This window comes from Manis javanica, chromosome 5 (genome assembly GCF_040802235.1).
Source record: "Manis javanica isolate MJ-LG chromosome 5, MJ_LKY, whole genome shotgun sequence".
Classification (NCBI taxonomy): domain Eukaryota; kingdom Metazoa; phylum Chordata; class Mammalia; order Pholidota; family Manidae; genus Manis; species Manis javanica.
In genome coordinates, this window is record NC_133160.1 from 106,364,550 (window position 1) to 106,382,945 (window position 18,396).

The 18,396-nt window shown below is 36.4% G+C and overlaps 1 protein-coding gene across 2 annotated transcripts in view; it reads right to left on the reverse strand.

The window, feature by feature from the left end:
* COPS4 (COP9 signalosome subunit 4) overlaps nucleotides 1–13,532 on the reverse strand; it is a 46,565-nt gene extending 33,033 nt beyond the window's left edge. Inside the window, exons 1-2 of one of the 2 annotated variants that reach the window (XM_017675389.3) lie at nucleotides 13,222–13,532; nucleotides 3,417–3,496 (exon numbers count right to left, since the gene is read on the reverse strand). In XM_017675389.3, the coding sequence (XP_017530878.1) occupies nucleotides 3,417–3,496; nucleotides 13,222–13,295 (154 nt within the window). In that variant the 5' untranslated portion in view covers nucleotides 13,296–13,532. The remainder of the gene's footprint in view (nucleotides 1–3,416; nucleotides 3,497–13,221) is intronic. The other variant, XM_017675388.3, reaches the window with a different exon arrangement.
* Between the last annotated feature and the right edge of the window lie 4,864 nt (nucleotides 13,533–18,396).

Consider the following 18,396-nt stretch of genomic DNA (forward strand, 5'->3'; position numbering starts at 1 on the left):
AAATTATAAGACACTCTTAAGAGAAATTAAAGAGGACACTAACAAATGTAAATGGAAACTCATCCCATGCTCTTGGCTAGGAAGAATTAATATCGTCAAAATGGCCATCCTGCCCAAAGCAATATACAGATTCGATGCAATCCCTATCAAATTACCAACAACATTCTTCAACGAACTGGAACAAATAGTTCAAAAATTCATATGGAAACACCAAAGACCCCAAATAGCCAAAGCAATTCTGAGAAAGAAGAATAAAGTGGGGGAGATCTCACTCCCCAACTTCAAGCTCTACTACAAAGCCATAGTAATCAAGACAATTTGGTACTGGCACAAGAACAGAGCTACAGACCAGTGGAACAGATTAGAGACTCCAGACATTAACCCAAACATATATGGTCAATTAATATTTGATAAAGGAGCCATGGACATACAATGGGGAAATGACAGTCTCTTCAACAGATGGCGCTGGCAAAACTGGACAGCTACATGTAAGAGAATGAAACTGGATCACTGTCTAACCCCATACACAAAAGTAAATTCAAAATGGATCAAAGACCTGAATGTAAGTCATGAAACTATAAAACTCTTAGAAAAAAAACACATAGGCAAAAATCTCTTGGACATAAACATGAGCGACTTCTTCATGAACATATCTCCCCGGGCAAGGAAAACAAAAGCAAAAATGAACAAGTGGTACTATATCAAGCTGAAAAGCTTCTGTACAGCAAAGGACACCATCAATAGAACAAAAAGGTATCCTACAGTATGGGAGAATATATTCGTAACTGACAAATCCGATAAAGGCTTGACATCCAAAATATATAAAGAGCTCACGCACTTCAACAAACAAAAAGAAATTATCCAATTAAAAAATGGGCAGAGGAGCTGAACAGACAGTTCTCTAAAGAAGAAATCCAGATGGCCAACAGACACATGAAAAGATGCTCCACATCGCTAGTTATCAGAGAAATGCAAATTAAAACCACAATGAGATATCACCTCACACCAGGAAGGATGGCTACCACCCAAAAGACAAACAACAACAAATGTTGGTGAGGATGTAGAGAAAGGGGAACCCTCCTACACTGCTGGTGGGAATGTAGATTAGTTCAACCATTGTGGAAAGCAGTATGGAGGTTCCTCAAAATGCTCAAAATAGACTTACCATTTGACCTAGGAATTCCACTTCTAGGAATTTACCCTAAGAATGCAGCACTCCAGTTTGAAAAAGACAGATGCACCCCTATGTTTTTCCAGCACTATTTACAACAGCCAAGAAATGGAAGCAACCTAAGTGTCCATCAGTAGATGAATGGATAAAGAAGATGTGGTACATATACACAATGGAATATTATTCAGCCATAAGAAGAAAACAAATCCTACCATTTGCAGCAACATGGATGGAGCTAGAGGGTATTATGCTCAGTGAAATAAGCCAGGTGGAGAAAGAGAAGTACCAAATGATTTCACTCATATGTGGAGTATAAGAACAAAGAAAAAACTGAAGGAACAAAACAGCAGCAGAATCACAGAACCCAAGAATGGACTAACAGTTACCAAAGGGAAAGGGACTGGGGAGGATGGGTGGGAAGGGAGGGATAAGAGGGGGGAGAAAGGGGGCATTACAGTTAGCATGTATAATGCAGGGTGGGGCATGGGGAGGGCTGTGCAACACAGAGAAGACAAGTACTGACTCTATAGCATCTTACTACGCTGATGGACAGTGACTATAATGGGGTTTCTGGGGCGGACTTGGAGATGGGGGAATCTAGTAATCATAACGTTTCTCATGTAATTGTAGATTAATGACACACACACAAAAAAAGAATGAAAGCTCTGGAGCCACACTACTTCCACCACTCTAGATTATATGCCCTCAGACAAAAACTTAACTTCTCTGTGCTTCTCTCTTCTCATCTGTAAAATGTGGATAAGGCTCATGTGAAGCTTAATTGCATACACTTTAAACAATATGACACACAGCACTCAACTCATGTTAGGTATTTTTTGTCACTACTATTGTATTGTAAAAGATGAATCACATTTACGAACCACTGCTTAGATAAATTATGACTACTAAGTCCCACTGCTTAGATAAATTATGACTGATAAGTCTTAAGTCAGCAGTTACTGGGAAATAAATGACAGTTCATAACTATTCAGTTGATGTGCATAATTTTAACAGCAGACTACTTTTCTTGGAAGTTCACTGGATTCAAAGTTTACAAAGTTTACAAAATCACTTTCTTTTGATATTGTAATGCAATGCTCTCAATAAAGTCCATTCCTAAAAGTTTTTCTGAAACCACTGCCAGTTTATCCCACATTGCAGACACCAGTTTTTTGAGGCAGTAACTTACAGGTCTTGTAACTAATCCGTTTATGTTATATTAACTGGAATTCATTATTGGATAATACTGGATGTTACTGAGAAAAGTTTTGTTATAACTGCCATTAGGCACTTGTGTTAGAAGGAAATTACTGCACAAACTAGTACTTCTTGGGGAAATATAAGTAAATAAGGACTATAAATCAGAAAACCCAGTCTCTAGTGTGAGCTCTGCCACTGATTTTTTTTACTATATTTTTCTAGAAAGTAAAGACACAGAAATACATATTTATGTACTTAAATCCCACCTAGCTACATAAAAGGAGTTAAAGAACATAAAAAATCATTTGAGACAAAAATCACTTAATCCTGAGGCTCATTTTACAATATATACCTATCCATACCTCTATTGTCTAGTTGCAGAGTTATTAAAAGGAGCCTGTATGATGGATAATGTATATGAAAGCATACTACAAACTGTAAAGCACTATCCAGTATTATGAATATTAACTTGGTATAAATTCCAGCCTGAATTATGACTACTTTTCAAGATAAATGGGTATATTTGAAGTCAGGGAGCTGGGTATAGTGTATTGAAGGATGGAAATTTCTAGTTTCTCTTGAAAAGAAATGTTTTTAGCATTAATAACAGCTAACACATATATGTTTATATATTAACTTATGTAATCTCCCAACAATTCTATAGGGTAGGATTATATCCCCATTTTATAGACAAGGAAAAGGACACACAAAGGCATTAAATAACTTACCTAAGATCACACAGCTAACAAAATAACAGACCAGATTAAATCCAAACTATTCTCTTTATCATTAGGCTATATAGTCTTTCATTGGTTACTGTGTCAATAAGTATACAAAACCTTAATTGATAATGTAACTGAAGATAATTCATTGAAAAATAACTAAGTTGTGAATAGTGTGAATTCTAGAATCAATAAATCTCAATGAGTATTTAACTTGATTCAAATTATATTGAAAATCTGATATAAAACAAAGTTTGAGAAAGCTTTAAAGTCCTAACTCAGTCAGTCATACAGAGCAAACACGAAATTCTCACTCCACTTACTTGCTTCCACAAAAGCTTTCAAAGCTTCTAGTTGTTCTGCCCCAGATAATTGTACGGCTTTTTCCAGGATCTGACGATACCTAAAACGATACCAAATAAAAATGTCAGAGAACATTATATATTCTAATGTAAATTTGTTTATTCATTTCTACTTACCTTGGTTTCTTTCATAGTGTCTAGGTTTGTAGTTTTCTTTCTAATACACCACAGAGTTTTTAAAGTTTGCAATCTATCACAAACACTAAACCTGTAATTCTATGGTGCCACTTCTTCCAGTTTTCTATATGATATACCACAGATGTTTTAAAAGTTTCAAGCCTCTCACAAGATAGGGTGAATCTGTAACTGTTATTAGATCAAAGGTGCCACTTTTTCTTAAAGTTCTAGTTCTGAATTCAACCTAAAAAGTCTATTTCCTTTCAAATACCTTAAAAGATAAGCCACATTTCCTTCAGTTACGTATTCCACAGACACACAAGGACATCATTTGATGTGACCCAGAATCTGTTTCTCTTGCTAGGGTTACCAACAATAGGATAATGTTGACTAGGCAATGAAACCAAATATTAGAGACTGAATGAATGTCTTCACGTACACAAAATAAACTTCACCACGCCAAATGTACTGATAGAACACCCTTTATACTGTCAATCAGTGCCTTTTTATTCTTTATTTGCATTCTACTCTAATAACTATTCTGCCTAATATTCATGACCAAATAAAACTCAAACCAGCACTCTAAAAAGGATGGGTAAATGCTAAAAACTGCAGCAATGACAATTATTAAACAATAGCAAGTTCCTTCCGAAAATGTAAACCCCATGAGGGAAAGGATATTTGTTTTATTGACTGCTATATATATTATTCATAGAAGGGTGCATCATAAGCACTTGAATATTCAACAACATTCGTAACATTTTATTTCTTAAATTGATAAGTGGGTACTATAAGTATTATACTATTATTTATCCCTTTTGTTTGTCTTAATCATATTTATTAAAAGCATTGGTTAATGCATTTTCCAAATCAAGTAGCATTGCAATTATTCAGAATATCATCCAGAATATAGCAAAGAAATAAAAATATATAAATAGGACCCAAACTCATTTAAATTTATTATTTGTATTATGTAGCACACACCCTCAAGTTACCATTCATTACTTACTGATTCTTAACTCATACTATTCTCACAACCTAGGTTATAGGATTTCTCAAAAACACAATTAGTCTATCTCAGAAACAGAATGAATCAAACTTTGTACAAAAGCAAGTATACTGACAGAAAACATAGCAAACTCCAACAAAAGAAGAGAGAAACTATTCTAAGACAGCAAGGAAATATTAAGCTTTAAAATAAAAACTGGTATTTTTAAAATTGCTACATTTGAGGGGTAAAATTGAGCTCTCTGAAAATTTATTTACATGAATTATTTCATTCATTCTCTCTTCATATACACATACACATAACATGTAATATTTTCCATATTCATACATTTACTTTATTGCCCTGGGCATGCTTTTAGTTAGTACATATAATAGTTTATTATTTCTTTTTTTGATTGGCTTGTTCTTCATATTCAATTAAATCAAGGCAAAGGCTAGGCCCTCTTACTCTTATTCCCATAGATTATTTTATACTAATAATATTACATTCAAATATGACACTGTCTTACTTGTAGAACTTTGCTGATTAACCCAAATTTTAACTCATAGTTTCATAACTTAACAATGAACTAATCTGTATTGGGGGCACATGCAAAAAAACCTTAAAAGTGGTAAAAGTTTTATATTAACCAAATTATACATCCTGCCAGGGCACTGAAAATTGCCTACTCAAACTCCCAACTTTCACAGATTAAAAAAGTAGGATGTAGAGTTCAGGCTAGATGCTGCCTTGCTCCTTCTCTAATATGTAAATTCTATTATCTAAGAATGGGAACCTACTTTTTAGCAGTACTAATATGCAATGATAAACCGATTTTGCATCAGGGATTCAAAAAAATAGCCATTTAATATAACCACATAAAATCATCCAAAAATGCTAATTGAGGACCTAGGCTTTTTAAGATGCTGTGAGAGATTTCAGGTATAATATTAAAAGACTTTTAAATAACCTTAGTCTTTGAAGATATGACATCTTTCACAGAATAGAACAATCAATCATAAACTTTATATGGAGCCATAATTTATCTGGAAAAATAAATGTAAAAAGTTAAATAGTATCTGAAGTATTAAATTACAATAAAACATAACAAAAGTTAAAACCAAACAATATAAAACTGTTGGAACTAATAAATGAATTCAGTGAAGTTGCAGGATGCAATATATAAAAATCTGATGTTTCTATACACTAACAACAAATGATTAGAAAGAGAAATTAAGAAAACATTCTATTTACAATTACATGAAAAAGAATAAAATACCCAGCAATAAATTTAACCAAGGAGGTGAAAGATCTGTACAATGATAACTAAGATACTGATGAAGGGAAATTGAAGAAGACACAAAAGATATTCCATGTTTATGGATCTGACGAATTGATATTGCTAAAATGTCTGTACTACCTAAAGCAATCTACAGATTCAATGCAATCCCTTTCAAGATTCCAATGGCATTTTCCACAGAAATAGAACAAGCATAAAATTTGGATGGAACCACATAAAATACTAAATAGACCAAAGCAATGTGAAAAAAGAATAAAGCTGAACACACCACATTCTCAGATTTCAAACTGTAATAAAGCTACAGCAATCAAAACAGTATGGTATTGGCATAAAAGCAGACACATGATCAATGGAACAGAAGAGAGAGCCCAGAAATAAACCCACACATATGTGGTCAATTAATTTATGACTAAAGTGCCAAGAATATACAATGGGGAAAGGACAGTCTCTTTAATAAATGGTGTTGGCAAAATTGGGCAGTCACAAGCAAAAGAATGAAAATGGACCACTACGTCACACCATCCACAAAAATTAACTCAAAATGGATTAAAGACTTGAATGTAAGACCTGAAACCACAAAACTCCTAGAAAAAAATATAGCAAGTAAGCTACCTGACATCAGTCTTAGCAATGATTTTTTGGATTTGACACCAAAACCAAAGGCAACAAAGGCAAAAATAAATGGATACATCAAACTAAAAACCTCCTTCACAGCAAAGGAAACCATCAACAAAATGAGAAGTAACCCACAGGATGGGAGAAAATACTTGCAAATCATGTATCTGATAAGGAGTTAATATCCAAAACATAGAAAGAATTCATACAACTCCATGGCAAAAAAACGGCAAATATCTGATAAAAAAATGGGCAGGGATCTGAATAGACATTTTTTCAAAGAAGATGACCAACAGGCACATGAAAAGGTGCTCAACATCACTAATCATCAAGGAAATGCAAATCAAAATTACAGTGAAGTATCATCTCATATCTGACACCTGTTAGGATGGCTATTACCAAAACAACAAGAAATATGCTCTGGCAAGGATGTGGAGAAAAGGAAATCCCCATGCACTATTGGTGGGAATGTAAACTGCTGCAACCACTATGGAAAACAGTATGGAGGTTCCTCAAAAAAACTAAAAATACAAACTACCATATGATCTAGCAATTCCACTTCAGGGTATTTAACTGGAAAAAACAAAAACACTAACTTAAAAAAATACATGAACCCCTACGTTCACTGCAGTATTATTTATAATAACCAAGATACAGAAACAACATAAGTGTCCATCAATGGATGACTGGATAAAGAAAATGTGTTGCATGTGTGTGCATGCCTGTGCATTTTATTCAGCCATAAAAAAGAAAGAAATCTTGCCCTTTGTAACAACATGGATAGACGCTGGGGCCATTAATGCTAAATGAAATTAGTCAGACAAATAAAGACAAATACCTCATGATCTCTCTTATATGTAGAACCCAGAGAAAAAACCAAGTTCACAGATACAGAGAACTGAATGGTGAGGGGTGGAGATGGGCAAAATGAGCAAAGGGGTCGACAGGTACAAACTTCTGATTATAAAATAAATAAATCATAGGGATGTAATGTATAATGTGATTATAGTAATACTGTATTGCATATTTGACAGCTGCTAAGAGAACAGAAGAACTTAAAAAGTTCTCATCACAAGAAAAAATTTGTAATAGTGCAAAAATCAAAAACGGATGTTCCCTCAAAATTAAGAATTTCCATCAAAAGTGAAAAAGAGCAAGCTACAGACAGAAAAGATATTTGCAATACAGGTATTTGGCAAGGAACTCCAATCAAGAATATATTAGACAAAATGTTTAAATAGGCACATCACTAGAGATAATATCCAAATGGCCAATAAGCATATTAAAAGTAATTCCACCTCAATACTCATAAGCTAAATGAAATTATAAGCACAGGTAGACACAATTATACTTCCACTAGAATGATATTAAAACCACTAACAAACCTGAAAGTTGGTGAGGATGAAGGGGAACTGAAATTCTCATCCACTGCTGACAGTAATGCAAACTGATCTACTCACTCTGGAAAACTGTTGACAGCATCTACCACAGCTAAATAAACATACGTCTACTCCATAACCGAAATATTGCACTCTTGAGAATATATCCAGGAGAAATGAATGTCTAGGTCCTCTTCAATAAAAAGTAAGGCCCACTAATAAAATGGAATTCTACAAATCAGTAAAGAACTTTTCATGCATGAATGAATCTCACTGATGTTATGCTGATGAAAAAGGACAGACACAAATGGGTATACACTGATTCTGTTTATGTATATTTCAAGAACAGGCAAAACTAATTCATGGGGATCGAGGTCAGAATAGCGGTTATCTCTGGGGGTACTGACTGGGAAGGGGCATGAGGGAACCTCTGGCATGCCAGAAATATTCCCTAGTCTGATCTGGATAGCTGGTACATTATGTATGTATGTGAGAAAATTTATTTATTAATCTTATGATTAATGTACTTTATGTCATGTACTTTATATATGTATATACACATATATCTTAAAAGAAAAAGTATAAAGTAGAAAAAGAGATTTCAAGTGAAGAGGTAATATTTTAATTCAGACAAGAGTAAAACCAAAATGGGTTAAGATTAGTCAGAGAACACTTCGTGCATAATAATAGCTCTTTATTGAGCACTCAATATGCACTTGATTAACTGATATGGAGAACATGACAAGTAGCAAATATTTTTTCCTTAAAAAATATTATGGATGAAAAGAAATTTAATTAAGATACCTTGCATCTATCCTATCCATTTATCATCAACAAATGTTTATTGAGCATCTATTTTTTCTATGAACTAAAGTTCAGTATGTCAACTCCTAATTTCTTGGTGCTTGAATCTGCAGGTAAATAAAATATATAAACACGAAAATGTACCACAGTTGCTATTTAAGATCAAAATGAGTGGAATAGATATGAATGTGTTAACAGACCATTTGCTCACAACTAGATGACTGGACCAACCCTGCCTCAAAAAACAGCATCAAAAGCTGAAAGAAATGCACCCCCCACCACCACCAAATAAAAAGCAATAGCATAAAATCCTAACAAGAAAGAGAGAGAAAAGAGAGAATAAGAATACAAAGAACTTCTGACTGAAAGCATCTGCTGACTGGATGCACAGCTGAGAAGCAGAGTGGCACATTTGGTAGGCTCTGCCTTGGGTGTTCTGCCAATCTGCTGGAAAACACTGAGAGGCAAGTTGCAATTTCTGGCCAACTAATAAAGCTAGAAGAACAGGAATCTGAGATTCTTGCTTGCCAAAGGAGGAAACACAAGCACTTTGGAAATAAGATTACAAATTCTATTTCATGGATCATCTAGGTAAACCAAACAGTTCTGAACCTCTGATCCTGGACTGTTAGCATCCTCAGGTCCCTGGCAGAAGGAAATGAAAATCTTCTCTGAAAGGTAACATTCTAGGCCTACAGATGTTTCTAAAAATATATTTTTAAATAGTTAGTCCAATGAAGGAAGATTACCTGACAATATGAGTTAGAATCAACAAAAGTAACAGACACTACCAACAAACAGTGACTCCAGATACTGGAGCTATTAGGAAGACTGCAATATAATCATGCTTATCATGTTTATGGAGATAAACCCAAGCTTTTAAGTTTCAGCTAGAAACTGGGAATCATGCAGAGTCATTTGAAAAAAGAACTACCAAAAACTACAGAACTAGAAAACACTGTAACCAAACTTAAAAACCCAGTGGAGTTCTTAAGAGCAGATTAGACACATTTGAAGAACTGATAAAGTAGGAGGCAGGTCTTTAGAACCTACTGGGAAAACAGCATTGAAATGGTAAATACAGAAGACAAAGTTAGAGACTTAGGGGTCACAGTAAGAGGGCCAAACAGGGGTTTCACTGGAGTCATAGAGGAGAAAACAGAATGGGACAGAGGCAACATTTCAAGAGATACAGCTGAAAACTTGTCAAGATCATGAAAAAATCTGAGGAACCACAATCAGGATAATGTGGTATTGACTAAAAGAGGCCACAATTCTTTCACTCTCTATCTAAGCTCCTTTGCAATGTGACTTTGAAGCTCTTCGTATCAAGAGGAAGAGTTTATTTTCCCAACCTTTCATCTTGGGCTTGTTTTGACTAATAGAATTCTGCAGAAGTAAAGTACCTGTTTTGAACCTAAACCTCAAGAGGAGGTTTGTGTGCCCCTTCTTCTCTTCAAATCCTATTGCTGCCACATGAACAAGCCGGGCTAATCTACTGGATAATGAAATATGTGGCCTGGTCACCTTCACTGCTCCAGCCAACACAGAGATGCAAAGCTGCCTACCAGACTTGCAGCTGACTAGACACATGTGGAAACCCATGTGGAACCAAGACCATGGGGAGCAGAGACCCACCCAGCTGGGCCCAGTCCAGAAAGCCAACCAATAGAATTCTGAGTGAAATAAATATTACCTTAAGCCACTAAATTTAGGGGCTGGCTTATTTCACCGCAAAAGCTAACAGACATAGACATGTCAAAACAAATCCACATAGATACATCATAACGAAGTTGCAGAAAATTAAAGACAAAAATCTTAAAACCAGGCAAGTGTAAATAAAATTTTTTGAGAGAAATAGTTTCCTAACGATGTTGATCTTAAAGCATTCTAAATATCTCAACTTAGTATTAAGTGGGAAAGAGTGGGGGAAGACAGGCATTCTACACACACGCAAAAAAAAAAATCACTATCTGAACTGTAGTTCAGTTTGACGAAAATCATGTAAGGCCAAAAGTAGATGTGTTTGAATTAAGGGCTATGAGTCAAGCAGAAAGGCTGTATTCTGGCTTTGCCACTAGCTCTGAGGCTAGGCCTCGAAGCAAGGTATTACACCTCTGTACTTCAATTTTCTTATATGTAATGTAAATAACATTACTTACTAAGGATTTAAGAATGTTAGTAAAGGTGTGTTTGGCATACAGTAAACACTAGATGTTAGCGAACTTCATTTGAGATGGAAACCACTAGGACTATTGTGTACGGGATTAAAACTGAACCAGAAAATCTGAGTTAGAGCCTTTGAGATTATACAGTGTATCCTCAGGTAGGTGTAGCTTCTACTCTCAACTCTTAGAAAAGTCCCATGGCCCTGTAAGGAAGCCTCAGCTAAAGTACTGAACGACAGACCATGTGGAGGGTGAGAGACCCAGCCAACACCAAGATGTTATGTGAGTCAGTTTTACCCCTACCAGCCCCAGCTGAGCTGCCAGCTGTATCTGCACCTGCATGTGTGAGTCCACCAGATTAGACAAGCAAAACAGCACAGTCAACCCAAAGAATCCTGGAAAATAATCGCTGTTTTACACTACGAAGGTTTTGGCTTGTTACACAACAATGAATAACTGAAATGCACTTTTTAAGAAAGGTATTATTGCTTATCTGCAATTCAGAGCTGGGGAAGTAAATGCTCGCTTAAGTATCAGAATTCTGCAACTACCTGAAAAACTATCTTTTCTGATAGCTAATACATTTACTTTTCTTCAACAAAACAAAAAAAGGTATGCATGGGAGAAAATAAAGCAATGCATATGGAAAAATATAAATTTGTTTTATTTTCATCCAAATCTATAAAAGTTACATGCAAAAACAATTGAGCGGGAAGACGTATTCAACTTACTTCAAACACAACAAATAAGTCAATCAATGTATGTATCTAATAACATATGTACTAACTGCTTAATAATAATAGTAATGACCACAATCTTGTGGCACTTTCCAAGTGTCAGGTATTACACTTATGCGTACACTGATATATGTATATATACACACACTCATTTTTGTCCTCAGACTAGAGTAAGTCCTATTATTATCATTTTCCCAACAGGAAAATGGCAACACAAAGTAGTAGGCAAGCCCAAGATATTCAGACAAATTTCCCACTGATAAAAGTAGATTACATTTACCACCAGAGAAAAGGCAGCACACCTACATAAAACACAGTCACGGTTTCAATGGCCAGGTGAAAGAAGTTGTAGCCCATTAATGTAGATCAAAGTGATGTTAGCTGTCAGGATGTACATATTAAGATCAAGTTGAGAGGCATACTTCAAACAGAATGCATGTTCATTTAAAAAAAAAGTGCTGTGAAATCTACAAAGAGAAAACGGACAATATTTATATATCATTAACACTGTTAAATAAAAGGACAGGCTCTAGAGTATAAGAACAAAGAAAAAAACTGAAGGAGCAAAACAGCAGCCGACTCACAGAACCCAAAAATAGACTAACAGTTACCAAAGGGAAGGGGACTGGGGAGGATGGGTGGGAAGGGAGGGATAAGGGGTGGGGGGGAAAGAAAGAGGGCATTATGATTAGCAGGTATATAAGGTAGGGTAGGGGGGCACAGGGAGGGTTGTACAACAGAGAAGACAAGGAGAGATTCTACAGCATCTTGCTACACTGATGGGACAGTGACTGTGGTGGGGTATGTCGGGGGGGCTTGGTGAATGGGGGGGGGTCTAGTAAACATAATGTTCCTCATGTAATTGTAGATTAATGATACCAAAATTTAAAAAAATTAAGTCTTTTAAAAATGTATTTTATAAGTCATGTCCTTAATAAACTGAAGAACAACAACAACAAAAAGACAGGCTCATGTCACAACTTTTAACTTGGAGTGGACCTAAGCCTCTACATAAAATCGGGACAAAATTCCTAAACAATCCAGATTTCTGCAAACATCACTACTCGAGATTCTGACCAACATTGGGAGGACATTGTGCCTATGTGACTTCTGAGCTGGTGGCGGAGAGATAGTACCCAAAAGACAAGGACCCATAGAAGATGGTCCGAGAGATTCTGGTGACATTGATAGGCGGCCATACGTCCTAAGCCCCCGATAGCCTCAAGAAGCCATCTCCCCAGAAAATTCTTAATCAAGGTTCATTTAAATTTCCCTCATTCAAAAAAAAAAGAAAAAAGGAGAGAAAAGAAAAGGTCCAAAGAAAAGCCTAAATTCGGTGAGGCGCCAACGACGATGGAAAGTGGCACCAGGCAAGGTTACGAAGGCCGTGGGAGCAGTCGTCTCTCAGACCGCGCTTCTACAATCTTTAGGAGGCCAGTAAGCATGTTATCAAAGACCGAACAAGTTGACAGTCGCTTCAGATTGATGGCTCCGAAGGTTCTCTGCCCAAGGTCCCCTCCAGCTTTCTGGGCTCCTCAGGCCCGCCCCCTCGGTGGTCGGGCCGGATCCTAGCCTCACATCCGAAAGCCGCCATCAACCCAAGGAGAACAAGTCTGTTACTTCCCTCCCCTCCTCCCCTGACCATGGAAAATACTTACTTGCCCGCCAGATCTTTATGAGAGCCGCTCGAATTCATGAGCTGAGCCAAATCCTGCCGCACGGCTGCCGCCATCTTTCTTCCAGCTCAGCGGAGGATGCCGGGTTTCTCACAGCCGAAAAGAAAACGAGTACAGTCCTCCAGGATGCAGCCAGAGGGAACCCGAGATGCCACTGAGAAGCGCCTGTGTGGGCCAGAGCGCCGGGTGTGGGAGCCAGCGCCGGGTGTGGGAGCCTGCTGGGTCCACCCAGGGTTGAGTGACGGGAAGCTCAACTCCTCAAGTCCGAGGCCCGCCCAGGCTTCTCCCACCGGGCTCCGGCTCGCACGCTCCCACTTCGGATTGGCGGATGAACTCCAAAGGTGTGCGTTCCTTGTGCAACTCCAGCAAGTGCCGGGTGCGCAAACTATCGTCTTTTTGTTAAGTTCCGTGTCACACGTATATAGCATATCGTTCCCCGTTCTTTAAGGCAGCTCTTTAAAACCACTTACGCTAAGGACTGGGTTGTTGTTATTTCCAACTCACCACACACCGGTACTTTCTGTAAAATACAATTTTAAAAAGTCCGCATTCCTCCTCCTAGTCTCCACCTTTTACATAGGTTGATCATGCATCCCAGTTTGTCCAGGATGGTGCCATTTTCCATCAGTTGTCCCGGCGTAATTATTAATAACACGCTCTTTCAAGAAACTGTCCCATTTGGATGACAAATTATATGGTCACCCTTTTAAATGTACTTACAGAATTTCTACTAAAAAGCAAATAAATGTCCTTTCTTGCACTCACAAAAGAGCCACCATATCATTGATTCTGCCCTTGATTTTTTCAATTTTCCTGGAGACCTTACCATCTAACTCCAGAGAGTTTTCCTCCTCCCTTTTTAGAGCTGGAGAGTATTACATATAATGAGGGTATGCCACAGTTGATTAGTCCTTATAGCTAGACACTTAAGGTGTTTTTAGTCAATCAACCAGTACTTCAACAAATAGCCTTGTATATGTATCATTTTATATGTGTACAGGTAGAATATATTCCAAGAAGAGAGTAAAAAACTAAACATGCTTACAATTTAGATAGATACCGTCAAATTGCACTTCACAGGGATGGTACTATTTTGTCTTCCTACCAGCAATACGTAGGAGTGCAATTCTCTACATCCCTGCCTACAAAGGATATGAACATTTCAAATTTTTGCCGTCTTCATAACGTGATATAAAACAAGTTCCTTCAATTGGGAAGGGGTAAGAAAAGACGACCAGAACAAAGATATCCTTTAAGAAAGATTGCCCACATAAATTCAGATCTCATTTCCTTGGCGAAGAACATGGTCACGTGACGATGCTAGCAACAATGAGACTGGAAATTTAATTTTCAAATGCCCAGTTAAAAGGAAGGATGGTTTTCAAGGGACAATCAGCAGTCTCTACTACAATCTGTCTTTCTGACCATCTAAATACCTGCGTGTATTCTTTTTCTCACAACAGAACTCTCTCACCCCAAAAGAAGAGAGTTCAATTTCCCATTCAGTTTCTACATCTGCTCAAAATCCAGGATGTCTAATGATGCACAATCCTCTCCAACAGGATGGGATATGGCTTTTCGTGGTCCAGAAGCATATATACTATAAAACAAATTATCTGCTTATGCCCATACATGTCATACAAAACAAAAGGGGAGCAGGAAAAGTATAAACACAGTTAAAGCTCAGAAAAGGTAAGAATGGGAAATACACATTTACTTGTCCATAGCAATGGTGAAATCCTGGGCAGGAATTATGAACACCCACTACCCTAACAGTGGAGTAAATTCCTTGGTTAGATGCTCTTGAGAGGATCTCCACTGTGCATTGCATTCTGCAGGCCCAAGCTCTGCCCTCTGAATTATAAATTAACTGGATAATGGAGAGTATTCTCTCTTTCCTTGGGGCTCTAATTGAGGGATTTTGTAGACCAGGTTTTTTCAGTGTTTGGGGCATTTGTTTTTTTTTTTTAATATAATGTCACTGAATATTCAGTAAACTCTGCTTCCAAACAGTTTGAAGTGTCAACAGACACAACAAAAGTTGTGTCTAGGAGCAGTTGTTAAACCTACCCTATTTCATGGCTCCCGCACTCAACCGTTAACATCTTTTTTAATGACGACAGACTTGAAATCACCTGACCAACGGTCTTAAGTGAGAAGAGAACTCAATTAATTTGATTTTTGCTTCAGCTTATCTTTGTTTTCTGTATTTTGTTTATTTGTGTTTTCCAAAAAATCTTAATGGTTTATGAGAAATCACTAAGCCAAGTCTTCTCTTCTGCTATTTAGGGGTATCTAAGCAGTTAAGCAGTTGGCTTTTTCTCCTTAGCAAAGCCCCAGAATTTCTGGACCTTTATTTCTCTTTTTACCCTGACTTCAAACTGCTTGTAATACCTTGCTGAAAGCAAAAAGAAGCAGAAACACACACAGACTTGCTCTTTCTAGATACCGCCACTAGAGCTACAAGCTAGAGAGGAAGACTGCCTTCACATTATTGCAGGCAGCAATTTTATGAAGTTTTTGGCATGGCAAGGCCCCCCCTTTCTGGACTGCTCATTATCACTGCCCAGCCTGTAAGAAAATACTACATATTTTTAGGTTTTACTTTAGCAATTAGGAAAAACAAACCTACATGGTACTGAAAGCTTATTCTCACTTTTCAGCTGCTTAGCAAGAAGTTAGATAGGCACATCTGAATTAACAAATCCTAGTTTTTTTTACTATGCAAAACCGTGGGTCCCAATCACAACCTACTGAATCAAAATTGTCATGTTAAAATCTCTCTAGTAATTCTTGCACATTAAAGTTTAAGTAGCACTGCTCTACAATGTCAACACCACTGGTATATGGACTCTTCTCACTAAACTCTTGTCTAATATGGCCATTTCCCTGGCCAGGAAACTCCATTTTTACAAATGCAACTAGATGGTCTCTATCCCTTCACAGTTTCTCTATACAAATGCAAAGAAAGTCATCCTGGGAGCCTTTTTCTGGAGCATCTCCCATGTGCACTGCTCAAATATGCCTCATTATAGAAGGAAAAAAGAGCACAGGTGATTGTATATATTCTGCTGTTTTCAGAACACCAATCTTTACATTTATTTCACATGTTGCTGGTGCTGCATGACAAAATTGTTCTAGAATCATCTTGTGGGGTTCCCACCTAAGACCTGGAATCAACTCTTTCACCAAGAAGTCTTTGTTCCTTTAGTTGATTTTAGGAATGATATTCACAGATTACAGTATGTGTGCTAGCAGTGCTCATGGCTACAGTATTGGTCATTTGGGGACCTTTTCATAGGACAGAACTAGGAAATATATTCATACTAATGGATTCATACTAATAATTCTGATTCCAATTAGGTGATTTTATTTAACCTCTTCTGTATTCTACCTGTATCTACTTACTTCCACATCCAGAATCCTGATTCACAAGTTCATAGATTATAGAATCAGAATATTCCAAAATTACTCAGTTCATTCATCCCACATTATATACACAACAGCCTCAGAATAACAATACTAATACTTACCACCCCCAATATGATTGCTAAAAAGAATTCAATATTTTTCTGCTGTTGCACTCCCCATTTCCTCTCATTTTTAATAATTGTACTGTATCTACATTGTGAGTACATATAGCCATTGCAAACTATACTTTCTTCCTCTTAGTCCTCATTTAGTCTTAGTTTTATAAGTAATATATATTTAATGCTCACCATCAGCTCTTATATTGAAACCTCTCTAGTCATTTTAATTGTCTGAAGCTAGTTGTTTAACAGGTAGCTCAGAATGGGTTTGTGGAAACTATAATCTTGTGTGTTCTTGCATTTTGGAAACATCTTATGCTTTTTATGCATGAATATGGGTTGTGTTAGAAATAATAAACCTTGACTCTTCTTGAGAATCTTAAGTGTGGTACTCCCTTTTCTTGTGGCATAAAGCATTACTGAAAAATATCTATTAGAATCTAATTCTCTTGCCCTTATAAGTCACCCACTCTTTTTGCCTAAAAGCCTCCTTAGTTTTTTTCCTTCTAACATAGAATAATTTTACTAGACTATATGTTGGTGCTGGTCATACTGGGTTCGTATTCTCAGGTATACAGTGTGCTCTTTCGAAATGTAGTTTCATTTTTCTTTCAATAACATTACCCTTAATTATAATTTTTTGTATGAAAAGACTATTATCTTTATGATAGATCTTCTTGACCTGTCTGTAATATTAGTCACCTTTCCTCAAAATTTTTTTATTTCTTTTTTCATGTTTTTTTAATTTTTAGAAGTTTCCTTCTTTAAAAAGGGGTGGTTGGGGGGAGAGTGGGAAAAAATGTCCTTTTCATTCTATTTCTCTTAAGGCATTATCTTTTTTTTTTTTACCCTGGTTTCCTTCTCACTTAATCTTTATTTCTAAAATGATATTTTTATTTATAATTCTTTCCTGAGTTCTGCCTCTCGTTCTGGGTGTTTCTAATTATTCTTTTTATGTTGTCCTGTCATGTTCAGTATTGTTTTCTTTTCAGTTTAACTGGGTGGAAAGTGTTTTAGGGCTTTAAAAAAAAGTAAACCACAAGTTGTAAAGTAAGTTAGTCATAGGAATGGAAATACAATATAAGAAATATAACCAATAATATTGTAATATATTGGTATAGTAATGGGAGAACTGTACTTCCCCCCTCTTATGTATATAACATAATATGTATATATATATAAGCATCTAGTAATGTGTATGATTACTGAGTCACTACATTATATATCTGAAGCCAATAAAATATTGTATATCAACTTTATTCCAATAAAAAAAGAAAAAAATTAAATAGGAAAAAAATTAAAAAGGATTTCATCTTCAGTTTAACGATTACCCTCCTTTTCTGACATTCACTATTAGTTTTTCCTTAATAATATGAGAACAAGTTTTCAGCTATTTCCTTCCTTCTAGACAAATTAGTCCTCCATTGCCTCTTTATTACACCTCAATAGATAAGACTCTTAAAATATTTTCACTTCCACAGCCTTCACCACTAGTTGAGACCGTGAGAATATATTTCTGCCCCTTCCAGCCCCACCCAATTCCTAGGTTTCACTAAAATAGGCTGATACTTTTTTCCATTTCAGCAACTATTTGGTTTTCATTTGCAGTATGTCTCTTCTATTTTAG